We start from the raw sequence: 27,757 nt of genomic DNA, 5'->3' as shown, positions 1-27,757 counted from the left end.
ACTTCACAGCTTTTCTCAAACCAAGAGTATCCAGCAGAGAGGCTGTGCTGTGTGACTTCCTAGTCTCTTGTCAGCCATGCAGCTTTTTCCCTTGTGATAATTGTGTCCGTGGACTTCACGTACCGTTCTCTCACGGGTGCTGGTATGAGCAGGCCAGATTGCTTGGCTGCTCTTCTTCTGGGAGGGCACTGGTATTTAACATCAATAGGCAAATACTGCAGTTAAGGTATATGAGAAGTCAGCATTATCTCACAACTGAAGCGGATGAATATGGGCATCCTTCATATTTGCTTGTGCCAGATGTGAAGACATTGGAGACAAATGTGGAAAAAGTCGAGAAGCTGTCGCTCTGCGGTAATTTCTCTCTAGACAAGAAGCATCAGTGTGTTCACTTTTAGTTCCCTATTTTGCTTTTCAGTATAGTTCTTCTAACTGCAACGCGAAGGCTTTTAGAGACCTACGGTGCAGTACTTCTAGTAAGCAGCTAGTTTAACTAACTGGATGCACAAATGTGAAAATCCCGTGGCAGTATTCTGCATAGTCATAATTGGTGCTGTTCTTTTTATGTTCATAATGATAAAAAGTTTGAAAAAATCCCAAAACTTCTCATTTACTGACTGTAAAATGATCAAATTCTGCTCTTATTTATACCAGAGCAGATGCAGCAAAAATGCAGTTGGTTTCAGTCATCAGTTTCAAATATGTGTAACAGAGAAAATATTTAGAGCTTTTACAGGAAGACGTAATACATTCAATTTTATTTTTCAGAAGAGCAGACTGCTACTAAGGATGCTTCCCAGGAGGAGTCTGAATCAATTCCAGAGTACACAGCTGAAGAGGAGCGAGAGGACAACAGGTTATGGAGAACGGTGGTTATTGGAGAACAAGAACAAAGGATTGATATGAAAGTCATTGAACCTTACAAAAAGGTCATTTCACATGGAGGTAGGAAAACCCTGAATGCAATTTTTAGTTTAATGTAAAAAAATCATACTTTATTGAGCATGATTTATTTCTATTTTAGTTCAGTTATTATACTGGCAAGGGGAGGGAGACTTTATTTTTCATCCATGGCTGAAATCAACCTGGCTTTCAATTCAGTGTGACAACAACTAATGAGTATTTTAAACACAAAGCAATTTCAGGAGCAACAAATAAACTGATATACATGTGTCAGTAACAATCTGGTCATTGTAGGCTCAAACTGTCTTAGAGTAAGGAAAAAAACTTTTGTCTTATAGAAAAAAAAATTGAAAACTTTATTCTGTGGATTTTGGCAGAAGCTTTTGCACAAGGAAGTATAGTGCTCTGTGATTTGTTGAATGACATATGAATGACAGATCTAAACAAGTAGACTGGAAAAAAAAAAAAAAAAAAAAAAAAGAGTTTTCCCTGGGGCTTCCATTCATCTGGCTAAGCTCCTTATGTTATTTTTCTGCCATTTATAGTTGTCAGCAGATAGGATTTCACCAGCAACTGTTTAATATGTTTTTTTCATGCAATTTGTTAATGGTTATCAAATAACACATCAAAGAAAACATTTACAGTAGGGAAGTGAACCTCATATACTTGGTATATTGTCTGCTTTGCTCATCTGCTCCCTAACTTCCTCAGATAATTTGTAGTTCTGGCGTTGCTAGCACATTTCTGTATAAATTAATTCAAATGTATACATATTACTAATATTTAATAATACTAATATTTAATAATAAATAGACAGTGAAGGAAGGAAATGAAACAAAGCTTTTTAAGTGCTGTTTCCATGCTGTCTCAGGTTTAGAGTATCTCTGGATTCTATATGTTTGGGGGACATTGTTTGCCAGCTGTTAAGTAGGGTGTTAAGTAAGGATGAGTTTTTCTATTCCTGCAAAAACTGAGCGAAGTAACTTAGCATCTCAGGGGTAAGATTTGTGAGTTCGTATGAGGATGCTTCTGTCAGAATGTTGCTGATCCGTAACATCATTTAAAGGTAAACCATTGTTAACCAGTGTATTTTCAGTTTTGAATTGCTATCTGGTAAAAGTGACATAAGTAAATTACGCTTAATTATATTACTTGAGGATGTGGTCCTCAAATTTGCACTTTTACATTAAAAAGCAGCTAAATGCTAGCCTGCAGATGTTCACAGTGACCAGTGTGCAGAAGGTTTAGTCAGAATTAATAGAGATGTTTAAACCTCCAGGCATTTTCCCACTATAACAACAACATCCAAGATTTATGAATGTATGACACCTCAGACACAGTTTAGCAAACAGACACAGATGGCATAATTTAGGAAACAAACATAAAATATTTTGAGGCCTTGCTGATGGTGTTTATTTATATGGTTTTTGTATGCTGTACACTAGTCTAGGTACATTCGTGGTGAAAATTGTCATGTACAGTTCCTACTAGATGCTGATGTATGAATTTATAGCAGCTTTTAAGAAAAATAAATACTGGTCCATTTTAATAAGTGGAGAAGTTGCTTTTAATTGAGCACTGCTTGACTGCTGAACAAGGACTGGTTCTAGTGGCACGCATCTCTGATGGCAACTGTGCATCAGTACATAATATTGTGCACTTATCGATGGAAGTCTAGGTCGTTCAGCTTGGTTCTCAGTGTAAAATAATCAGGATTCAAATTTTGCATGTCTGACATCTTGTTTTGTTAGATCACTCAAATCTTTCATAACAAACTTTATGTTTCCTTTACTTTTGAATGGGTGCTGCTCAGTAACTTGGCCCTTGTAAAAGAAATGGTGTGGGATGTAACGATAAGTTTCAGCCCACCGCTGGATATCCTAGAAATTTTGCCTGAAATCTAGCCATATCAAAACGAATTAAGGACTAGATTACATTCTTTGTTTATGAAGTGGCAGACTGAAGATGTAAAAATAAAATCATTTTGATGCATGGGTCAGAGGAAAACTTTAGACAGCTTGAACAGTTTCTGCAGTCCGGTGGCTAGGCCTATTCTGTATGATGTTCCCTTTGGCAATAGTTGAGTACCTTTGGAGTGCTTTGGAGAGCCAGAAATCCTTCCTTTAACCTCAAGATTAAGAACAGATTCTGGCTAAAATTAGTTATTTGCAGGTCAGGTTAAGCATCTCTTGATGATTCAGTGATCTACTGAACATTCCTCCCTGCCAAATGACAGATAACAGCAAGTGCAGAATCTAGAAGGTAGCCACAAAACAGGAAAGAGGAGAGTAGACTTGGCAGTCTAGGTGTGAGATTGCCTTCCACATATGCTGATGGAGACATTTCTTTGCAATCTGTCTCTGCATAGGCTGACAGGGAATTGGGGCAAATGGCTTTTACTGGCTTTGGGTGATGATTTAAAAAGCACCTCTCCCTTGGGTGAATATTTCTTGTCTACAAGCATGTGTAAGAAAAAGTGGCTTAGATTTCTCTGTGGGTTTTTCTTCTGTGTGCTCTTAGGTGGCATCTGCACATCACCGTTTTGCTTTACATGAACTGCAAACAGTGCTGTGTAGTTTAGTGGACACACCTGCCACGATGTGCTCACACTGCCAAACTCCTGAGCCAGCTGCACAAATTGCTTTACGGCAGCATGATATAAATTGTCCTGTCTTTTACAGATTTTTAAATTTATGGAAGGAAGGAAATCTCCTGCCTTTTTGTAAAGCTGAGGGGGGAAAAAAATACTGCTTTGGTCCGTAATGATTTAGCTGAGGGATGAGCTAGGATGGGATAGGTGAAGTGAGTACTGCCTTGTTGAAAGTATGTAGGTCCATTGAGAAGATGGAAATGTAGCAGAGATTAATATTAAGTGATGAGTGTGGGAGGTGGAGTTCTTTTCTCTTTGTTTCTTTTGAGAAGACTGGTATGTTCCTTCATGTCAAACTCTTAAAAGGTGAAGGTGCTGAAAACACGACTGGAGTTTCTTCCCCCTCCCTGTGTACATCCTTGCTAGAGAATGCAGTGCTATTCTTTGAATTTGACCTTGACATCTTCACTGGGACACCAAAGTCAGTAATGCACACATGTAACTATAGATACACTGTTCATGTGTACTGGATCCTAACATGAGCTGGAGTTATGACACACCATGCCACGTCACATGGTTTGAAGTGGTTATATCCACATTGGCTTGAACTCAAACCCTAGTCCTGAACTCTTCTGCTGTCCATGTCCTCCAGCAGGATGGAAAGCAACACGGCACTGTGGGACTGAAGGCAGTGGACATATGCTGGACTGCCGTTGTATAGTGGCTTCTCTAGATCTGGAAGCCCAGCTGTAGATTAGCTAGCCTTCGGTCTTTGAGCGCCAGAAAAAGGGCTACTTCACAGTGCTGGGAAGACAAGAGGTGCCAGGATCATGCAAGGACAAAATACTAAGGACAAATAGCTTCCTGCAGTGTCCAAATAATTCTTCAGTGGATAAGGTCTCGGCTAGCAGCATTCTCGACCCAGTGTTGGTGTTACCATCAGTAATACGTGTTATCAGCTTATCCAATGTATTATATTTTGTCAAATCTACCAAATTAAATTCAGAAAGAAAAAAACCCAACATAATCCTTCAGCAGGTTGCTTTTGCGGTTTGAGGTACAACAGAACCAATTTTCTGTTCAGTGTTTGTATATCTTAGCTGGGCCTCTTTTAACTCTCTGACATTATACAGCATATTGTGGAGAAAACTGCTCGTTCTCAGAGTGATAAGACCAATGTTTGTACTTCATGCCAGGGAATGGTATGCAGAGAGGCTCTTGCTTATACTTATTGCTGTAACAACCAAGGTCAGCCAATTTCGTTATTTGCCCCGTTGGAAGGTTGGAAATGGAAAAAGCATAGAGGGGTCACACCTGTAGGAAGGAACAGACAGGACAGGTGACCCAAACCTGACCAACAGGGTATTCCATCCCATCTGTATCATGCTCAGTACAAAAGCTGAGGGATCAAAGGGTCAGCTCTCTTTCTTCAATGGCCAACATCTGAAGAGGACCCTGTCAGTTCATCTGCCTGTGATCCCAATCTGTGCGTTTCTGACTCCAGAGCTGGAATACAGTTCCCATCCATTGCTGAGTCCAGTCTGGGACTTCCCAGTGCCTGCTGGTGACATCATCATCGGTTTTTTATATACTGTATTGATTTCATTATTTCCTTTTTGATTTTTATATTAATACTTCATTAAAGTAGTTTAGTTCATTCTAAATTTGTAAATCTCCTTATCTCTTCCTCTCCTCTCTTTTGAGAGGGGGGAAAGGGACATCTGTCATTCTGATTGGGCAATCTGGCCAAAAGCACGACAGATTTATTGGTGCCCAACGTGAGCCTCAAACAGAGTTCGACCAGATAAATAGCCAATAGAATAGTTTGAATTCAAGCTTGCTCAGGGAGAACAGACAGCTCACATCATGTTGTTCTTATTCTATATCGTATTTTTAGAGAGCTTTGTATGAAGTTAATTGATGCTGTGGTGTTTAACTGATCGAGTGTATTGCGTGGTTTATTTATTCTTTGTGTTTGGAAACAATATGGCTCAAGGCAGGAGACTTATTTCTGACATGCCTATTTTTCTCTCAGAGATTTATCCTTCCTTTGCTCCCCTTCGTAACTGGGGAAGCAGTGGTGTTTTCATGGCCTTTAAGGAACAACTGAGAACCCTGAATTAAGAGCCCTTCTGTGCATATCCTTATGACTGGGATAGTGTTGAAATTAATCAGCTATGGTTCTCCTTGGCCTGGAGGACTTCATGGGCAAGTGCATTGAAGCACCCATATTGTCAGGGATTCTGGATTCTTTGAAGATTATCTACAAAGCTATGTAAGAAATTACTTCCTTGGCATAGCCACCTTATCCTTATTTCAGCTAGCTGAGACTCAGCTTAGGTGTTGAATGAGAAAGGAGAAAACAAACTAGTCTGTCACTCTTCCCTCCTTAGCACAGATGGATTGTGTATTATCTCTGTCACTATCTTAGAGAATTTTGCTTTGCTTGGGTGGCTACAATGCAAAAAGTTCCATGAGTATTTGAGTTAGTCTTGGATACTGCTCTCTAGTATCCAAAAACCACTGGAGAAGTCTTAAAATCTCCTTATGAAAGTGTTGTATAGGTGCCAGTGTTATCCTTTAATTTTGTCGGGAATGTGTTCCTCTCTCTGAGGAAGAATCAGGGTTTCCTTCACAAACATTATCATCTGTCCCTCATGATTGGTTTCTCCTAGCCTCTTTTTAAAGGCCTTCAAGTCATTTTCTGACTATATCCAGCTTCGGTTTCTGTGCGTCATTGATTTCTACAGCATCTTTATAAATTGCCTCCTGATTGCATATATCTTTCAAACAAAACTTTCAACTGAAATGAAGGAGTGTTTTGTATTTATTATTAATAATAGAGAAATGTGTAGCAGCTGCAAAGGATTGTGGAGGATTAACCAGCGCTAATCCATCATGAAAAAGAAGTATTTTCTCTTGGGTAGCAAGCAACTGTCCTGGACCCCATAACAGTAGTACTGCAACTTTGAGGGTTTACGGCAATCATTAGGCAGTGGTGCAGTCCAGAGAGTGCCAGGATTGGATAACTGCAGTGTTCAAGGTGAAAAAGTATTCTATACAAAACTTGGAGCAAAGGGTTTAACCAATCCCCAGGAGCTTTTAAGGTATACTGGGGTGCAGTGATAACTGTGATGTCCTGAGGTCAGTGGGGTTGCACAAGCCAACTGGGATTGGACCGTGAGAGTTTGTGAACAATCCTTCTAAAGATGCAGGATAACAAATGGAGAGTATTTTCTTTAGCCCCTTATTCCGTAGTCTAAGGTGAGCATTCAGCGCATGATAGCTGTAGAGAAGCAATGAACCAGGACTTTAGATAAGATTGTATTACTTACAAAGTAGAATAGATTTTTTTGCTGGTCTCTATAAAAAGTTTACTAATAGTCGTGATAACTGTGTTTTTCAGAAATTCAGTACAGCTAACTGTCCTACTTCCATATCGCTTGCTGATAGTTCATACATTTTTGGTCTTCTTCAGCAATAGACATAACCATTCTATTCCAGGACTTTCAGATTTCTTTTAAAAATCTATCTTGTTAAGAGCCTTTGACAAAGATAAAAAATGCCTTTTTGGTTTTTTCCACAGGATACTATGGTGATGGCCTGAATGCTATCATTGTGTTTGCAGCATGCTTCTTGCCAGACAGCAGTCGAACGGATTACAACTATGTCATGGAAAATCTTTTCCTGTGAGTGATATGGGAACAATGTGACAGAGTCTTTCGAGTTAATACTTAGAATTATGTAATGAGAGATATCCTGTCTTTAATTAAGAGGTAATTTTGGTCATTAGAAGGGGAGTGATCTGAAGGAAAACAGCAGTTTCAGATAAACTGCTCAGTGGAGTATTATTTTGGTATTCTTTACTTACCCTCCCAAATGAAGGCATATTTGTCAGGACCAAATCTAACTGTATTGTCTCCCACGTCAAGGAATGCAGTATCTCCAGCTTCTTGGGTCTACAATCATTGCACTGTTTCACTAGTGATGTCCAGCCCTAGCTGAGAACAGTCAGTGGGGACTGAGGCCACCAGACTGGGTTGCGCTGTTCATTGTTTATTATATATTCTTATGATGTATACCATACTTTTAATGTGTGTTGTGGCTGTATTTAGGAGTCACAGGACCATTTTGTGACACTTGTTTTAAAAATACAGGATAAATGACAGTTGCTGACACAAACAGCTCTTAAGTATTTTTCTTGACTCCAGCTGCTTCTGATTGTTATAAGTGGCAGGGGCCAGTTGCACAGGACGCAGATTTGGCCACATGATCCCAAATTTATCACAGGAAAATTACTCCTAATAGCAATGTGGTTTGGCAGCCAAAAATTGTGAAGGCAGCACTCCCTGAAGTGCCTCCGGCTACTTCCCTTTACAGCTGTTAAAAAATCAATTGTTCCAGCATTTTCTGTGCTAAAACCCAGTTAAGTAATTTCTAAAGCCAGCAGAGGCCTGGCTTTTGCTATTTGCAGCTTACAAGGCACCAAGATCACAGACCCAGTCTCCTTAAAACTCCAGTTGTTGAAGATGCATGTGGTGACAGGCACTGGTGACAGCCAGTGCCTTCTACATTGTGTCTACTTGTGAAAAACAAGATTGGGTGCTTTACTTTCAGGTCAGACCAACTGCTAGCGTTTGTGTTAGAGCCTCGTAGACACCCATGTCACCTACAGTAACTGATTTACACAATGCCCAGTGATTTAGAGGGGAGGGATCACTGCAGAGGTTTTAAATTGATAACTGGGGAACAAAGCTGGGAGTAACTGTGAGTGACATTAAGTAGTTGTTCTTTGACATCACCCGAGACCCTTGTTCACAGATAGAGCTAGTGGTAAATGGACTTTGCAGAGAAAGCCTTTTCAAGCCTTAAGAACCTTTTCCACATCGCTTGAGGATATTCCCAAAGTCAATTTTATAACTCTCCATCTTTTTCTGGGATGGTAGTATATAAGAGAGCTCAGGTTGGATGTGAACCTTCTGCTGATTTGAAGGCTTATAGACTCTTGGTTCTCTGTAAGAGAGCATGAAAAGGGAAGATCAGATCACCCCTTTCTTTCAGTTGTAGCCCTATTAATTGCATTGAAATAGGAGTGCAACAGTTTACAGCGTATCATTTGATTAAATTTGATAATCATATGATTAAATATTTGCAAATTCTTTACTGTTGAATTATATAGAGGTCTGGAGAGACCTACAAATCACTAAATCTCTTCTCATTTTTAATATAGCATATTTCTGATAGATAATTGTGCACTTGCAGTACTCTAGTTTCTGATTGACAACTGTCCTCAATTGTTCATGAGTTTTCCAGTTACTTTCCCTTCTGGTTTCCCTTCACATTTCCAGTTATCTTGTTCCTGTTTGTTACCTTGACTAATCCTGTAAAACTGCCATTGAAGAGTCAAGTTTTAGTGAAAACTCTTGAGACAGCATCTTCTCAAGCACTTCTAGATGATGCAGATCCACACAGAACATTCTGCTGTTTCATTTGTGGCTACCTGATACAGTACAGAGATTAAAAGCTTTTTAAAAGAATCACAGCTGGAAAAACTACACTTTGAAATTCAAAATCAACACTTCTTGCTTTTGGAGTGAGAGAATTGTTCTAATAATTGAGAAAAATTCTGTCCATCTTTTCAAATAATAAAGAAGTGGCAATTATTACCAAATAATAAGATATTAGCAGTTAGGTAAGGTTTGCAAGAGAGCTTAGCATCCCTAAAATGGCAAATGGTCTAATTCAACCCACAGTGAATAAGAGCTGTTGAGTATATGAGATAAGTGACATCTGACTAAAAAGCTAGCAGAGCCCTTTTAGTCATAATACTCCTCTTATCCCTGGTGATAAATATACGTGATTGTTCTTATTATAACTGATTATCCATAAAATTCACAATTCCCTTTGTACCTGGGCAAACAGCCATTTTTCAGGCTGTCTCTTTTCTATGACTGGAAGGCTTGTAGTGTTTTCAGAAGTACTTACACACACTTTCCTATAGGTTTCAGTGTCTAAATGCCCTTAAAGCGCTGGATATTGTGCCCTATGGGACAGGCTAATTTCGTAACCTGTCAGTTAGTCAGTAGGTTCAGTTAAATCAAGCTCTTGGCATCCGAATGCCCATATAAATGTATGCTCAGAATGTCCCTTGTTTTGATATTTCACTGTTAGACATGAGCCTTTACAAATGTCAGGCAAAAGCAAGCAATGCACAACTGCAAGATGAAAAAGAGCACTGAAAAGCACCGAGTTGAGTAGTCATTTAGATAGGATTTATCAAATACATAGAACTGGTCTCTTAATGGCTGCCTACTTTATGCCCAGGTGAAATATCACTCCCTTTGTCGAGAACTAGATTTTCTGCTCTTCTTTTAAAGAAACTGCATCTTAAGGAATTTAAAGGTCAGATTAGATCTCAAATCATTCCCATACACCTGTGAAAGGAGCCATTATGCTCAGGGATAGAGCTGCCTTTTGTAGCGAGCACTCAGGCATTCGGGTTTTTAAGGTGTGACTTGTTATTTTTCACTGTAGATTTTACATACCTGTGCTTGGGACTGGATAGTAGAGAGAACAAATTGAACATTCCTGTAATACACAACTCCAAAGTGAGGTAGGGACCACAGAAACCTAGTGGAGCATCTCCATATATAGTCCTGGAAAAGAATTTAAAGCTACCATTTCATTTGACTGAGTACTGTGCTCCTCTAGGTAGGGTGAGTTAGGCCCCAAGAGCACTGTTCTGTCTGAATTGTCACTGAGGAATTTAATGAGTATCGGGAATGTTTTGCTCCCAAAATAAAGTGATGCCGTGAAGTGCTCTGTCCCGTCAGAAGGCAGGCTGATGGACAAGTTTTGTTGGACTTGAGATTCAAAGTGGGTGTATTCAGCAGCCGCAGACTCAGTAGCAGTAGTGTAAAGATCACAAGAATTATAGACAATTATCTTCTCCAGACCTTTATTATTTTTGCATTGAAAAAACATGACAATTAATAGTGAAGAGAAGTTTCTCAACGGTTAATCTCAAAAGTTCCTGGAACTGCATATGGTCCTGCCATGCTCTCCCTTCCAAAAGCTCATGATTTTATGCCCTTTTAAGAAAAACCAAAGTCACCTTTCAGATTTGAAAACTCACTTTGAAACTGTATCTTTGTAAGCAAGCCACATATTTATGAAGATGTAGATAAGATTGTGGTCTTCTAGTTACACATCTTCAAGTGGTGTGGCAACTAGTGCTAAAAGTCTGCATTGGTTTAAAGGAAAGCTTTGTCTTGTCTTGCTTAGTCTGCCTTGATTTATTCCTAGTAGACTGATTTAGTTTGGGCTTAAGTGGATAATGTAAAGAATGTGCTCACGTACTTCTATACTTTTATCAGCTATGTAATCAGTACCTTAGAGCTGATGGTCGCTGAAGACTATATGATTGTCTACTTGAATGGAGCAACACCAAGAAGGAGGATGCCTGGTCTGGGTTGGATGAAAAAATGTTACCAAATGATTGATCGACGGTGAGTAGTATTTTCCTTTCTTATCCACAGCCATTATTTTAAACACTGTCCATTTCTGTTACTCCCCTGTGTGATAGTGTCCACTGTACATGATCTTTGTGTATACTTTGTGGGTTCTTTGTTTGTTTGTCTTTGTTTTTTTTTAAGAAATCATTTCTGTTTTGCTTAGATTACGGAAGAATTTGAAATCATTCATAATTGTTCATCCATCATGGTTTATCAGGACAATTTTGGCTGTGACACGACCTTTTATAAGGTATGTAGTGGTTTTATAAGGTATGTAGTGAATACCAGTGATTTTCTATGTCCATAAGAATACAGTAACACCCTAAATCATCAAACATGGCTGTTAATCTTTTCACTGAAGAGTACTCATTTTACAGTTTATGTCAGGATTTTGACAGTTGAAGTTAACTTACCTAAAGTGAGTGGGGAAAAAACCCTGTGATTTCTATGAGTATCTGGTTGTAGACATCACAGGCATGATACGGTAAATCTATACATGTATGCAGAAGTGGGAATTCAGTCCCTTAAAACGGTCTTACTTCCAAGCCCAGCTAAAAGACATGTAGAAAAGGGGTCTGCATGTAATGAAAAAAACCCTGGTTACAGGGCAAGATTAAGCTACAATTCTGGGTTTAAAAAAAAATTAGCTGCTGTTTATGCAAGAGGAATTCCAGCACTCTGAGCTGTCTCAATGCATAGGAGTTCCACTTCCAAAATGTCCATTATGCCACCAAAAATAATGCTTTGATTAGTAAAAAAGCAAAGAGATGTTACGGACTCTGAAGACCTCACAAGTTGTTGAAGAAGATGGGCACCTACAGTGGTCAGTAAAATTTAAAAAAATCAAATGTGCCGTGCCTCTTTCGATTCATTAGTCGTTTACTCAGAATGACCATACTGGCAGCAGCAACTAGAGGTTTTGCATTCCCAAACAGGAGAAGAGGTTCACTTTAAATAGTTTGGCAAAGAAAATTAGCAGTACAAAACTTAGACACAATAGAGACCAGTTAAAACTATCCATTTCAGCCAAGCAGATTGAGTCTCTGTGCAAGAAGAAAGTGAAGTGCAAATGGGAGCTGAAAAAATAGGTGGGCAGGACACATGCCCAATGCAACTTTTGTGGAAGGTGACATAAGATATTTGAACCCTTCACAAACAACAGAAGGGCGCTATGAAAAAGCTGAGTAAAAAACTCAGTGAGGCATGAAGGGAGAGGCTCAAATCAGTAAAAAGCAATGTAAGGAGATAGAAAGTTGACTGGGTGGCTGTAGCTTAGTTTGCTAGCCCCAAGCTGTTCACCAAACCACTGACGTGGACGGTGGGAATTTTAGAGTAAGAAACTAATTTGTCCCAAGACAAGCAGATGTTTTCAGTGAGACAGGTAGCTAAGCATGAGCAACGTAATTTAAATTTTATTTCAACTGACACTCAGGACAAAACAGTAGGAATCAAGACATTGAAAGACAACAAAATGGCAAGGGACAGTAAAGTCACTGAGAGTGTACTACAGTCAATTCTGCCTCAGAAACTGGCAAGGTCATTCCGTGGAGTCTGGGACTCGATAGACAAACACTAAACAGTTGTCTGAGTACACAGGATGAAATAACTAGTGGTTGCAAAGACAGATCCTTGATGCTTTATGTGGACCAGATATTCAAACTAAAGGCCATCTTAGCTGTGTTAGGTAAGAAGTCAGATTTATAACAAAACAAGTGTCCACAAAAGATATTTGGCATTTGATGGAAATATTTAATTAATAGGAAGCTTACAACTATTGGCAGCATGCCCCCTCTAAAGTCTGAAAAAATCAAGGATTTCTTATTTTGGTCATATATTTGAGATGCCCATACACAGATTCCTACCTAAAGCAATTACTCAGAAACCAATCACTGTGGTGGAATTAGTAGACCCAGGAGAATCCTCAAGTGGAAAAATTAACCCTTGAAAGATTCATTTTTTTTTCTTCCCCCGGCCTCAGTCTTTAGAAGCTTCTGATTGGCTTGCAGGTTGCCATGTTACTTTAGCTGCAGTTTGGATGATGCACATTGATTATGTTAACATTTTGGATAAAATGCTAAGAATTGTCAGTATGTTTAACTGGACAGTTGTGAGTGATCCGTGCATCTTAAAACATGACCATTGGCCTGCTCCAGTGTGTGTGTGCCTAGTGATGCTAATCTGGTACAGAGACACATTAAAATGGATGAGCTTAAACAACTGTTCATGGTACCTTCATGTATTCCTGTTTCAGTTGTCTCCCTTTACTTTATTTGGAATATGTATGGTAAAGGCAGGGGCAGTAACCTTCTGCTCAGAGCTATTTCAGAGGCTTCATGTTGTCTGGTCATACCTCTGAATCAGCAGTAAACAGGAAGAATATGTTCTGTTTTTCATCGCCTACACTTAAGAAGGTTTATGATTAACGTGCATTTGTCACTGTTACTGCTGTTAAAAGACTAAATACGACCACAGCTAAATTTGGAAAATTGCTTGAGAAATCAAATGAGAAAGATAGATTTCTCATAAGCTGATACATATCAAGTGATTCAGGTTAGATAAGTGAATAGCCTTATTTTTTAATTGTGTTTTCTGAAAAATTTAGCCTTTTTCTGAGTGTCTATTTCTCAAACACAAGAAAGGATCAGATAGCACAGCTGAAATAAACAAGGGAAGTATTTATTCGTAATATGGCCCTGCAGTAAGAATAGACATGCACATACAAAATCAGATATGTAGTCAGTCCTCTAAACGAATGAGGAAGTTTAGGTTTATTGTGTTAATTCATCATGACCCCATTAAGTGAATGCTTCCCATCTCCTTTTACACATAAGTGTGCTGTAGGGGGGTTGATTCTTTTCGGAATTTTAATGCATCTCCTTCAATCTGTAAAACTAATCGCATTGCCAGGTATGTAGGCATTACAATTTATAATGTTTTCCTAAATACTGTAATTCATCCTAAGCAAGTAACAGCAAAACAGCAAAAAAAGACTTGATTTCAGCTTCAATAGAACTCAGGAATGCTCATGATCTGCCGAACTCTGTAATTGAAATATGAATAACAAGATCCTTAATTATTTAATGCATTGCATTCATGCTTTCTCTTTTAATATATCAAAAAAGGTTCTGGGGGAAAGACAGTCAGTGTGTGGTTTCCATGTTTCAGCTCTAAGTTCAGCAGTAAGATACAGTACGTCAACACATTGGCAGAGCTCCGTGAGATGATTCCAATGGAATACGTGCACATACCAGACAGTATCGTCAAGTAAGTAATGTACAGTAACTTGTTCTAATGGATACCATTTCCACAAACTACTAATAGTGTTTCAGAGTCTCTAAGAAAAGCAGAAAGCTCCTTCTTGATGTTGTTGCAATGTGTGTTGTTCCACGAAAGTTCCAATGCCAAACTCAAAGGCAGGAGAACGCTGAAATGATGAAGCACAAAACACAGTAAGTATGTACTCCCAGGGGAACCAGTGTTTACAGGCAGAGGAAGGTTTCATACCAGACCAAATGATACTCCTGGTAAAATGAAGAAAAACTTTCACGTTCAGAGTCCCTCCAACAACCCCGTGACTATATAATCCGGACTGGAAAAGACCGTTCACTCACTAGTTGCAGCAGCCCAGAAAGAAAATAAGAAATAAGTTTAACCCTTCTGCAGGTATCACCTATGCTATATTTTGCCATGACTTTTACCACTATTTAAGTAAAAGTGTTTTTAAGTTTTAGTCATAGAGAGCTTTGAACTGAAACAATAATTCAAAGATAGCCTGTTCAGTAGAAAACTATTGACAGACCATAGATAACACTGTTCCTTGTCTGGTAGGTTTTCATGGTTGAACCAGAACCACTGAAAGGCAGTTCTTGCTTCTTATGTGTAAAGGTTTTTTAAATGAGGATGTTTCTAAAGGAAAGATATATAGTAAAAAATTGTAGGAAGTTGATTTGAATTGCTTGACTCAACTGGCTTTTTTTTCAGACCTGAAAACAAAAACCTGAAATGGTATACCAAGGCTGAAAACTTTGGAAATCAATCACAGTTTTCATGTGGGTCATTGTTTAAAAGATAGGCTGTTAAGGAATGCTATTTTTATTATATTTTTTTAATCAAATCTCCTATGTTTTGAACAGGCAAGCAGGCTGTACTAGAAAGTATTTTGATGAGTAAATACACAAGTATGATTGTCTTTACCTTATGGTTTGTCAGTCACTAGGTAAGAAGAACACTTCTCTTGGAGCTGTCATAGATCTCTTCAACCTACCCAGGAGTTTTCACACCTGCCTCACAGTAGTTGCCAAACAGCCTAATTTCCTTCGTCATGATAGTGGTTGCTCTGATACTTGTGGTGTACTTGCAGGGAGCAAGTGGGAAGCTCAAGTCTTGCATTGGCACTTGTAAAAGTAGTAAATTACAGTTGTGAAATCAGGGACCATAGGGACTTTCACTCAAGTTTATTTGCTGCTGTAATTTCTTTAGAGGTGGAACGATGCTAAGAATATGGAGCTCAGGAGTCATTGGTCACCTGATATAGGGATGTCCAGGACGTTTTAATGTCCCTAAAATTTTTTCACCCTCCCTCCTTCTCTCCCTCCCTCCCTCCCTCTTCTGATTCTTGTAAACATTTTAGTTTCTTATTGTTCTCTCTGATACAGACCTTAACCTGATAAATCAGTGTGTTTCTATGTTTCTACTGTTACACTGTCTGTAGCAGTACGTATAGCTGTGTCACACCCATCTTTTCTTCCCTATGGACTGAAAACTGTTTGGAAAGTCCATTCACCTCTCAGGCCAAAGATGAAATGATCACAGCACCAATACCAAAGAAACTTTGGGACTTAGAGCTTAAGAAATTCTAGATAACTGCCTACTTCCTGTCATCAGCAGGAAGGTCATGATTTTGCTGAAGAAAAAAACTCAAAAGGTGACAAGTGTGCCCATTGGTGGCAAGCATCTTCAAGATGCTGTGATACGGAGTGTGATATTTAGTGGGTGTGTGCTTTCAAGGCACTGAGTAGTCATTCCCATGCCACGAGGAGAAGAGCAGTGTTCAGCTGATAGCTTCCCTTCTGCTGCCGATTGAGAACGGTTCCTGTAGCAAAATAAAATAAAATTGAACTTCTGGCTTCATAATTGCTCCACTTGCAAGAACAGAAAAAACACTCTCATCAAGAAGAATCCCATCTGTAGAAAGTACATAGGGTTATGCCAGGATTTGGGTTGTGTGGTTGGTTGGCAGTTTTTAGAGAAGCGGGATACAATGTGCCTGTTCTATCATATGAACTTGTACATCTTTTCTTTTCCTTCACCCACTCTTATCTTGTAAGGTATGATGAAGAGAAGTATATTAAGAGAAGAATGAGGTAAAACTTGCTTTCTGGCCCATGCTGCTGCTCATAATGGAGTGAATCTGTGTGACAGGCTTTCACCCGCAGGTGACCTCAACAGCTGAATGAGAGAGGACTTGCAATGATGTGGAATCTTACATTCCCCTTCAAGCTGTTGAGATCAGCCTCCCTTGTAAATAAAAAGTTACTCAACTGTAACTTTCCTTGACTTGGCCCAGGCTGCAGCTAGTTTAATACTATCTGGTAGAGCAACTGAACGCTTTCGGCTCTGTCCACTGGGCATGCCTCAGATCCCTGCTGCTTTTATGTTTCTGCCTCCAAATGAGCTAAATAAGGAGTTACAAATGAAAGGTGGGTTGAGCACAAGGATAAGTGGTATCGTACTGAACTGAAGAGCTTTAGAGTCAGTGCCTAATACTGGGTGTCTATTCTAGAAGCATGTACTATACTTGTTCTTTGCTCTGCTATTGCTCTGCTTCTCTCTTATGCTCTGCTTGCTTCTTTGTTTCTTTATATCAATAACTTTTACTCATGCAGACTGGATGAAGAGCTGAGGGAAACTTCAGAAACAGCTAAGTAAGACAGCTTTCAGCTCAATGCTGGCATTATGTTTACTTGGTCCACAGGAATGGGTTGAATGCAGTAGTACATTCTGTGTTTGGTGCAGCAATCATAATTTCAACTACTGTGTGAGTTGCCACATTTGTGAATTGACTTCCCCTCTCACTGTAAGCAGCCTGCTTTTGTACCACTGGCTCTCAGTAAGGAATAACCATACCCTCACACTATTAAAAAACATTTTTGCCATTTTTTGGTGATTGTTCTCAGAGTCATAGGGATGACTGAAATAACATTTTTACTCTATTAAATTGGTTCATTAAACATTTTCTACCCTTCACCTGTTGTGTCAGGTGATTCATAAAGTTTTTAGGAGGGAGTTCTTTTTAAAAAGTGTTTTTTACAGTTTACTAAATTAGGGATAGCTTTTGTACCTCATTCTCAGTTAGGGTAGGTAGGTAACTTTTCCTCTCTTTCCAGTGTTGCTTGGATGGGCCAGTAGATTAATACTTGATAATGTTGTATTTCTATGGTCAATTAATAAATCAGTGTCAGCTGGTGATCAGATGGTTTAAACTTGTAATTCTGTGCTTTAACTTTAACATACTGGGGCAGTATGGTGTAAAGCATCACAGAAATCCTTAACTGGAAGGACCACAGTCCTTGACTGACTGAGCAGAGCATAGAAGGCACCCAGTGCACTTTTTTCACATGTGTGTCGAACACAAGATTCCAGATAAGGGAGGTGTGTCTGTCAGTTCTAGTATGAAATTTTCCCTGTGGTTTTTGAAACAAAAGATTTTGAAGTTTTGAAGTTTGTTTTCGGTCCTTCTTTAGCACTTCAGAATTTTCATCTTACCACTTCTTTGTTTTATTTTTTCTAAAGTTTCTTCTTCCATGGTACACATTTGCCTCTGCTTCTCCTGAGATTAGCTTTTAAAACAGCCTCCAGGAAAGACCTAAAACACTGCTTTTTTATTCTAGCAGTTAGACTGCCTCAGAAACAATAACTTTACATAAGTAGTTATCTGATACCATCTGAATATTTTGTTAAGCAAAAGAGGCCCACCCAACCTTGAAATGCAACTACTATCCCTCTATTCAAACATTTTCAAATGCATTGTAGTATAGGACAATGAAAACTCTGTGGAAGAAAGCTGCTTTCTTGTTACTCCTTCCATTTAAAGGACCGCAGACTGCAGCATAGGAGTGAAAGGGGAACTAAATATTCATATGAGGCATCACTGATTATTGTTATTGTTGGATGTATGAAGTCACTGTAGTGCATTTCCCTTCCCTAACTTAAAGAAATAGCTTAAAAATTTATTACTCAAACTAATTTGTGTTGCAGGCACTAAGCTCACTGCATTCCTATCAATAACTTTTATGTGTTTGTGCCGTCAAAGATACTCACTACAGTTAGTTATTACATCCCCCAAATTTGATGTCATACTTAAAAAGAGAAAGAAATACGCACAGATGAAATGCTTACTTCTACCTCTTTTTCTTTGTACCCAGAACTAGCTGCCTCTCAAATGATCCAGAAATTACTTCAGTGGAGCAGGAGTAAGAATTTACGCCTAATACTGTCATTACATTTTAACATTATTTTACAACCATACTGCTAGGAACTGAGGCTGGGTAGACTCCACAAAACTTCCTGGAGACCTAAATGCTTTTATAGTTACTTTCAGGAACTTGATTCAACATATGCAAGCAGAAAAAGCACTGAAGTTAGGATTTATGATATTTGCATTGCAGATGTGTTTAAGTGTCCTCGGCCATTTCCAAGCAGAGGCGGAGAGAATTCTTAGCCTGAGGATATGCAGGTTAGGTTATGTGAAAAACAGATAGGAAAAGGGCAACAGGATCAGAGTGAAGATGGTCCCATGCATTATCCTCAATTAAAATTAAAGTGGTAAACTTGCAATTCTCATTGGGAGATTAAAAAGTCTTATATTTCACTTTGATTTCTGGGTCGTGTCCTTGATGTCTTCCCTCTCTTTGCTTTTTGTGCTTCTCAGCTTCTTTCATAATTATTTCCCTGACTAAATCCCCCATGTCTTTATGTCTCTTCCTTTCAAAGCTGGGCTGCTTCCCTTGGACATGGGGATGTGTCAGTCCTCTGGCACACTGTTCCTCTGTCTGATGCTGTAACTGAAGCATGCGAATGGGAAACCCAGCGCTGCTCTGACTGTGCATCAGTGAGGGTGTTTGTAGCTGCAGTGTGTCATACAAGCACTAACAGGTTTTTTTGCTAGAATACCATGTCAGGAGGATTAGCCACTGCAGCAGCGTGTGTATTCCCAGCCACAGTACTTGGGACGAGGGTTTTGCTGTCCCCTCCCCGTCTAATTGCTGTCTCACACTGGAATATTGTTCCGGAGTAGCATGTAGTAAATCTGACTCCATCAATAACACCACTATTAATAAGCAGGCAAGTAATTAGAAATACATGCAGCAAACAGATCCGTAATTAAAATGGAGCTTCTACAAAGGTTAAGACCATAAGGTGATTCCTGGTTCCTAGAGCAGTTGACATAAAACCTCTGAGCATCTTCTTTTTTGTTTCTCAGACACTGTTTGTTCTGTAATGAGTCAACATGAGAACGTCTTGTTTTAAAGTATGAGAACAGAAAACAAATAACATGTTAAAGACTATTTATTAATGATTTTTTACTTTTTGTGGCTTGAACAATTTTCCTGTTTTTTCTCAAAAAAGAAGCTGTATAGCAAAAAGCAATATGAGAAGAGAATATATTGTAGCTTAAATAATTATAGTTGAGGCCAAATGAATGCTAATCTCTGCTATTTATTTTCTCTGCATAAATATGAATCTGTCTGTGGAAGGGGCAATAATTTTATTGCGGTCATACCAATCATTTCTGTGTAAATGCCACCATGGTGGTAAGAACAGTTTTACACAGACTTCTCTCCCCCATACTTTCTGCTGAAACCTCTCTGGAGTCTGCCCAGCTCTTAGTTTGCTTCTGTTGTCTATTCCAAAGGCTTTTGTCTATTATTGTCTTCTCTTGTGTTCTATTTTGTTCAATTTCTTGCACTTCTTCATAATTTTGAAAAAAAAATTCATTATGAAATAGTTCACCATGAAGAACCCCTTGTGTTCTGTAACAGTTAATAAATATCAAAAGTACTTTAAATAGTTATGTATTCTATGATGAAAATTGTATTTTAATACAATGTTTACGATGACAACATCTTATTCTAAAGAATACTTCTAAAGTATTTGATGACGTGCTTTGCACTAAATGGCAAAATTGTTCTTCTAGAAACATTTTTAGGAGCACCCATGTCTTGCCACACTGTTGTGTCATTCCAGCAGTGGATCTTTCCACATCTGGTGTCTACCTCAGATTCAGATTGCTAGGAATGTAGTTATTAATTTCAGTAAAACAGTAACAGATCTTATTAATGTATGTGTTTTCCATATGTAGTAGATAGGATGCATGTAAATTATTTGGCACGGATGTATTTAAGTAAGTGAGAGATAAGGATGCTTAATACTTCGGGGGAGCTCAAGATGGTGGAATTTGAGCCATGTGTTTCATAGCACTGATTTCTTTCTTTGTTGTTCTTTTGTTTTGTTTTTTATTTTTGTCTTTAATGTATAGCATTGACATGACCCTGAAATAAAAATCATCGCTGCCAGGCATTTCAAGAAGAGGATTCACTTGGATTTTCATCACCCAGACACCCATGACCATGATGTACAATAGGCAATTTGGGTTAATTTTGTTTGGTTTATGATTTTTCTGTGTCATTCAGCTATTCAGGAAGACCAAAAGGGCCAACCCTGTTGCCATGGAAACAGCAGAATTTTGGGCCTGGTTATTTGTTGTGTTTTCAGCAATAGAGGTTTCATTAGGAAAGCTGTATCATCTAGCATTGCTTTCTCTGTGTATGCAAGTTTTGTTTAAAAGGATACCATTTTACCAACAGTGTGCCTCATGAGCAAGTCAATGAGGATGTAGATTTTTGTTTCATTCTTGTCTTCAGCGCATTAATGTTTATGCATAGCTGAACAGAACAGTTATTGTAACAATAAACATTAGCTTGGTTGTGTCACAGAGCAGCAGCAACTTTATTGTTTCAAAATAATTCTAGAATTAGGACTTTCTTGGACTTGTCTATTTATCACTGTCTGAGAAGTATGTCCATGTTCATTTTAACCCTGATGACTTCTTTATTTGACCACAGAAAAGACTGGTACACTAAAAAAATAATAATTAATGATCAAACATGCTTCCCGGAAGATGAGTAACTTAAATTAATTTAATTTTAATAATTTAGTATGTTTATTTTAGGGATAGTTTTTACAGAAGCAGCTAATCCTGTAAATTAACGTCAAAGAGTCTAAAAGCTTTGGAGCATTAATTTGTTACTGTTGTTTTTTAAATCTGTTTTTCCAGAACTTTTTTTTTTAAGTTACAAGTCTTCAAATGGCATTATAACTCAAATTATAAAGGCTATTAATGATATGAATATGAAACAAGTACTTAGTTTTTCCTACTAACAGCTGAAGATTACATGTATAAATCTACAGTTGAGAGTCACACTTATTTGTCAGGAACAGATGTCAAAGTATTATTCAAAGTGTGTCTAATATAAAAAAAATAAGTATTACAATGCAGTTTATTGTCCGGGTCATACAACACAGCAGTAAAAACATGAAAGGGAGAAAAAACCTTAAGTGATTCTTGTTTGCTGCTTTCATGTGTAGTGGCACAACAGACACTGCAGTGGAAGTCCTTGTACTCACTGGAAAATAACTGCAGTCTCTCAGACCGTTCTTTTGCAAGAAAGTGCAAATTAATTGTCAAGTGAATTCTGCTTCTCTGCTTTAAAAAGAGAAGAGTCAAGAATACGACTACTGCTTTCTCTTCCCCTAATGAGCACACGCAATGTGCTTTCCAAACCTGCCGAGTCACCTGCCTTTGGGGATGTCCTGGCAGAAGTACCAATGTTACCCACTCTCTGAAACATTACTCTTTGTCTTCAAGAGATTCTCATTATGCCCTAGAATTACATCTGTGGATTCTCTGCTTTGTCTGTAAGTAAGTCCTTAGCCATAACAATTCAAGATAGTTTGCACCTTCTTTTTATGTGTGCACTGACTCCAGTCCTGCCTCAAGTCCAGAATTATTAATTACAGAGAAGACAAGCAAAAGTTTTCTTGGGGGATACATTTTGAGCAGAAGGCAGGACAGGATGAGGCTTGCTTTTTCAGCAGCATCTAAACTGAGAGTGAAAATTATATTTCGCCCTTCATTTAAAAGGTTGGGTTTTGGTGGTTTTTTTTCCTGTGGTGTGCACATTTCCACCTCTGCCAGAGTGTTTCTTCCCTTTGCAAGGCGGTCTGGCGGGCCAGGCAGCAGCCATCCCTCCCCGCGTGCGCAGTGGTTTGGCTACCATCGTGGAGATTGGCAAAATGGTCGGAGAGGCAAGAACTTTCCAAGTGCTTTTTTTGCCCGCCAGCATCCAAACCCTGGTACCCACCCCTCTGCAGCCCTTTCTCTGTGCCGGCCGGCGGCGCGCTGTGTCCCTGGCATGGCCAGCCTGCCCCGGCACATCTCCCTGTCAGGTTCCTGGGAATTTTCACAGAGGAAGGGCCTGATCCTGCTGACCCTTGTTGCTGCTCTATAACCTTGCCCTAAGTTAGGATCTGGTAGTTTCCAGTGTTTCTCAGATATTTGAATCTTGGCTTGTGTCTGCCTTATCAAAGTGCTGTCACTTAGAATATTGGGGATAATGTTTTATGTACAGATTAATATTTGTATTAACTTCCAAATGCTAATTAAGCTTCACCTAGATCTAAACTATTAAAAGCATTTAGTAGCATGAAGTTACATCTTCTGTAGACCTGTAGTTTAAGCCACCTAGAATGAGCCAGGCGATTTCTGTTACGCTGTAGGTGAGAAAAGCGTTCACCGAGAGAGAAGTTCATCACAAAGCAGAGCTTAAGCTCAAATCTTTACACGCTGTTTGACACCTAAGTGGGTTACGTGGGGTATGTGGTCCTAGTGGCAGGTGTCAGCTTATAGACGAGTTTAATTCTAAAGGCTTTGTATGAAATTACTAAACAGCGAAGCTCTACATTAATTAATATTATTAATGTGGGTGGACTAGTAGTGGCAGCCTGAGACAGAAGGAGTTTGTTTAAGACAAGTGTCACTTCAAAATAAAATGGGGCATCAATGTGAGGGTGCAAAAATGATTGCAAGATCTAGGTGTGCTTGATACTCCCGCTTATTAATATATTTTGAAAAGTTTTTTAATGTTATGATATGGCAATTCTACATTATACTAACAATAATGTATCAACATTAATAAATCAGTAGTTTGTTGAAAGAGGAATATAGTACATATAACTGCACAGATATAATCTTTTATATACAGATTTTTTCTACTGTGTATCAGAGTGCTCAGATAAAATATAAATTAATAGTTGTGATTTTTTTTTTTTGTTAAAAGACCTATGCTGACTTAAATTATAGATTAAGCAATACAAGGATATCTAATATCATTGTATGCGTATATATACATATAAATCAGAAATAAAGAACTGCAACCTACCACTGGAAGTATTTCCTTTCAGCTAGAAGTTGTTTTCTTTATTCCCTGGGTGCATAGAAACACGTGGCTATTTCAAATTACAGTTCTTTGCATAGTTACAAATATTTTTTTTCTGTTCCCTACCTATCCTTCCAAAAGTTGAAACTGAATCAGTTCTGCATCTCATGATATTACTCTCCACCTCCGTATATTCAAATCCTTGCTTCGCTGATAGTAGCAGTATTGTTCCCAAAAGAAAGGATCTCTTCAAATTCCTCTCTAATTTATATATATATGCTGTTATCTAGAAGTCAAATGCATAGATAGTCTCGCTCCATCTCACATGGTAGGCAGAAAACAGAAGCTACGGGGCAGAAACAGGCTGCCTCTGAAACTACCCTGAGCAGTTTAACAACCTCATTGGCTGCAGCAAGGGAAGGACACTGGTGGATGTTTGGTCCTCTCACCTACCTGGCCCTCTCTTTTTCCAGTCTACATCTGTGTCACATGGGTGAATTTATACTGCCACTACTTTAAGTAATCCTGGGAGACTTTTGGAGAGCTAACCTGGTGCATTGACCAGTGAGGCCCCAGGTATGAGTTAAAAGGGGATAACCTATGACTTCTTAATTGCCACGCAGCTGCAAGCAACCCTGTGAGTGCTTCTGCACCTTTTCAGTGCAAAGTCAAAGAAGCTGGATTAAACTAACCTTTCATGCTTGTTGAAAATAGCCTCCTTGACTATCAATAGGGTTGAAGATCTATCATATCCTAAAGGCTGATAATTTATGGCTCAGAAGAAGTCTTAATTATGGCCATGTAATACAAAAGGAGTGCTGCTAGTGCTAGATTTCAGGAATCTTAAATTGTGTTTTGGTTTTAATTATCTTTTCCCGGGTCCTTCCAACCTAATTTAATTACAGTTTAAATGTTGATCTCTGGTGTGCAGTAATATGGGATTGTTTATACTCTAAATCACAGGAGATGGAATAGGCTGTGCTTAAATCCAGCTGTAATGCTGTAGCTGGGAAAGCTGTGGGTCATCCTAATGCCATCAAGTTGTTGTAATGAGAGCTCAGATATTTTCACTTCCTTACCTTCTGTGAGCCTCACCACCTGGCAATTTATGTCTTCCAGTAATTTGACGAATGTTTTCTGAGTGCTGATGAATGGCTTTTGTAGCTGGGAACACTGGTGCAATAGACACATCTATTTATACAATGAGAGGCTGAAAATGCAATTAAGTAATAATACAGAAGCTTTATTGTCAAAAAGGCAAATCCTAGTATATTAACTGTTGACGTCTTCCTGGTCTCTGATAGTCTGCTAGTAGTTCATGTTGTGAACATTTGGGACATCTTAACATTTTTCTCAAGAAAAAAGGTGTAAAAGTACTCAAACTGTATGTTCTGCTCATGTGTTGTCTCTTCAAGAGTGGTAAAAAAAAAAAAAAGTTTTCTCATTGACTTTCAGTGGAGGGTTGCTGGGAAGTTAAGTTTTCAGCACAGTTCAATGGCATAAAATAAAGCATATCATCTGAAAGGGAAACCCATTGCCATGCAGTAAGTTAATGTTACCATGCATTTCCCAACTGTGTTAATTTCCTGCCTCGCCACTTCTTTTATTATCCAAGATTTTTATATTATCCAAGATTTATATTGCTGTTAGTTCAGCCTTTAGAGCTAAAGCAGAAATTGATGATGTGGATTGTTTTCTGTATGGGAGAACTAGTTTGACAAGCTGAATGCAAGATACTGTGAAAGGAGACATATTTATTTACCAAATCTCAAAGTAAGTTGATCCCACTCGCCCCCCCTCCTCCTCTGGTAGGCTTCATTCACTCACACTGTCACACCCACAAGCTTCAAAGCACCAGCACATGAGTTCCCAGGGTGACCTGACCACATAAAGGACAAGAGCCTCGTCATCTTTCTCATTTCTTTTTACTGCAGACAGCAAACTATTTTGGGGGTGTGGGGATTTTGAGTCCCTGGTACAATTTAGGGGCCAGTAGCTATTATTGGGTGGTCCTGTGCTTTAGAGTTATGCTTCCTTCAGGTCTGATAAGTCTGAGGCCACTTTTTTTTTCATTTGTTTGAAGTATATGTTTGTTCTCTTGGTGGGTAATCACATGCATCCTGTATGTGATATCCTGTAACCTTTCTGCCACCCTCCAGGTGTTTGTTAGGTGGCAGAGTCTTCCACTGACAACCTCTGCTCTTCCCAGGGTGCAGGTCTTACGGTCCTGACATTAAAAAAAAACAGATTCCTTGATTTTACTGCTGGGAGCAGTGTCCTGGGAGGTGTGTCCTGGTGCTGTTTGTCGCTGGTCCCTGGTGTTCTTTGAACCCTTCTGCTGCTGTGTTTCCCCCTGCATTCACACACACACACATATTTCCATTCATACTGATCTCATTTGTTCTGTCACAAATTTTTACAGCTTGGCAGGACAAAGAACCGCAGTTATGCTGTCGTTAGTCAGGAAAGTGCTGTTGGCAGAGCTGTTGGGACTCATCACTAGGTATTAGAATATGGGAGGGAAAAAAATTAAGGAAATCTGGTTTCTTAATGAAATAAAGTAGTAAAGATTCTACAAGTGTAACTTGTGTACAAGTTGGGAAATAATCCAATATTGTTATGAGTCCCATGGCAGATTATTGTTATTATTGTTCTGCCAAATTCAAGGACCTGAAGCAAAATGCAGCAGAGCCTGCTGCCTCTTCTTAATTCCTCTTTGCTTTCCTCAATTTAAGATAACCCTATTAAACACAGCTTGGTGGAAGTGAGACAGAACACCTCTAAAGGTGTATAGTACATAATAATACATTTAAATATGTGGACTGTTACAACCCTTTTGCTGTACCTTTGCTGGCTGTTGCTGTAGCAATTATTATGGTTAAGAAAAAACACAGATGACTGAGTTTACATGTACACTTGCAATCTCACTTTTCTCCATTGTGGAAAATCCAGTGTCATGGTCTTTTAGGCAAGCTGGGAGTAACAAGGCAAAATTATGATGTATTTTTCTTTAAAGAATGAATATTTTTTTTTAATGAAGAATTTAATACTATTATGGGATTGCCTCTTTTTCTGAAGAAAGATGTTCAAACAGTAACTTCATAAATATTATTAGAAAAAACTAATTTCATGTGCTAAAGCATGCATACATTAACATTGTTAGCAAGGTATTTGTTGGTGTCAGTGGACTAAGATTTTTGGTCTTAAATGCAGAATTAACGTTAGGCATGAGAATGCACTGTACCGTGTTATCATTAGATTTTGCATCATATTTGGATTATGAAGTTAGAAAGAATGACATTTGTAGCCAGTATTTATGTATGATGAACAAGTAATTTGAATCCAGTACAGCACTATTTCTGAATTATTTTTGAACACCTTGAGGCCCCAAACCAATAGTCCCACATCTCTGCCCTAACATTAGCCAGTAACCCATGAAGTCTTGGAAGTAAATGACAGCTCCAGAGAATGAGGTTCCTTTTGTGTTTTGAGATGACCACCTGTGACCTTGGTGGTGGGCTGCTGCAGAAAAAAGAAAAAAATGTATTATGTCTCTCCTATAGTACCTAGTCTGTCAGAAAGCCTATTGACCTCTAGGATTGTCATGCCACACTGTTCAAAGGAATTCAATTCAGGTGAAGAAATAAAAAGCATAAGCTCACTTCCCAGCATTACCTGTTCAGCCAAGTTTCAACTTACTACAAAAATAGAGGCAGTTAAAAGAAAATTGAAATCAGAAATGTCAGAACTTTTATCTTCTTGCTGCTCTATTGTGTACTTCAATAGGCAGCAAGCAAAGCAGCCTCCAGCAAAGCAGGAAAATAATCCACAGAGTACTTCCCACACCGCTCCCCGAGGCCTGATATGTAAAGCAGATCCCCCCTCTGTGAGAGAGTGACTCAGAAAATGAAGTGCTGGCTTTACATGCAGACCTGTGTTAAGCCATCAACACTGTAAACTTCATCTCTATGACTTCATCTCTGTTTTCAGCCCTTTGAAGTTTAAGTAACGTTGCATTAAGCAGTCAACCTAAAGAACACAGAGAATATTAATGTGAGATTTGGGCTTTGTAAAAGAAAAAAAAAAAAAAAAGGAAAAGGAACACAGCTAAATTGCCGGTCTGGAAAAGGAAAAATAAGGGAAGGAAGGACAGGTCAGGAAAATGACCAAGGGGAAGGTAATGTAACAGACATCTTTCTGCTTAGGGCTCCAGCCTTCTTCCAAATTCTGATTCTCCTTGGGGAAAGCTTCTG

General features: G+C 38.8%; 1 protein-coding gene across 3 annotated transcripts in view; it reads left to right on the top strand.

Annotated features, from left to right (window-relative positions):
• The window catches only part of PRUNE2 (prune homolog 2 (Drosophila)), a 109,256-nt gene extending 85,741 nt beyond the window's left edge, over nucleotides 1–23,515 (top strand). The window contains exons 9-17 of one of the 3 annotated variants that reach the window (XM_014942656.1): nucleotides 769–945; nucleotides 7,080–7,182; nucleotides 10,870–11,001; nucleotides 11,171–11,257; nucleotides 14,173–14,271; nucleotides 16,335–16,370; nucleotides 16,893–16,931; nucleotides 18,432–18,479; nucleotides 20,546–23,515. In XM_014942656.1, coding sequence (XP_014798142.1) covers nucleotides 769–945; nucleotides 7,080–7,182; nucleotides 10,870–11,001; nucleotides 11,171–11,257; nucleotides 14,173–14,271; nucleotides 16,335–16,370; nucleotides 16,893–16,931; nucleotides 18,432–18,479; nucleotides 20,546–20,567 — 743 coding nt within the window. In that variant the 3' untranslated portion in view covers nucleotides 20,568–23,515. The remainder of the gene's footprint in view (nucleotides 1–768; nucleotides 946–7,079; nucleotides 7,183–10,869; nucleotides 11,002–11,170; nucleotides 11,258–14,172; nucleotides 14,272–16,334; nucleotides 16,371–16,892; nucleotides 16,932–18,431; nucleotides 18,480–20,545) is intronic. The other 2 variants (XM_014942657.1, XM_014942658.1) reach the window with 2 other exon arrangements.
• The last annotated feature ends 4,242 nt before the right edge of the window (nucleotides 23,516–27,757 follow it).

This window comes from Calidris pugnax, unplaced genomic scaffold, assembly GCF_001431845.1.
Source record: "Calidris pugnax isolate Ruff unplaced genomic scaffold, ASM143184v1 scaffold109, whole genome shotgun sequence".
Lineage (NCBI taxonomy): Eukaryota > Metazoa > Chordata > Aves > Charadriiformes > Scolopacidae > Calidris > Calidris pugnax.
The sequence above is the reverse complement of the archived record's forward strand: the minus strand, read 5'-3'. Positions and strand labels throughout refer to the sequence as shown.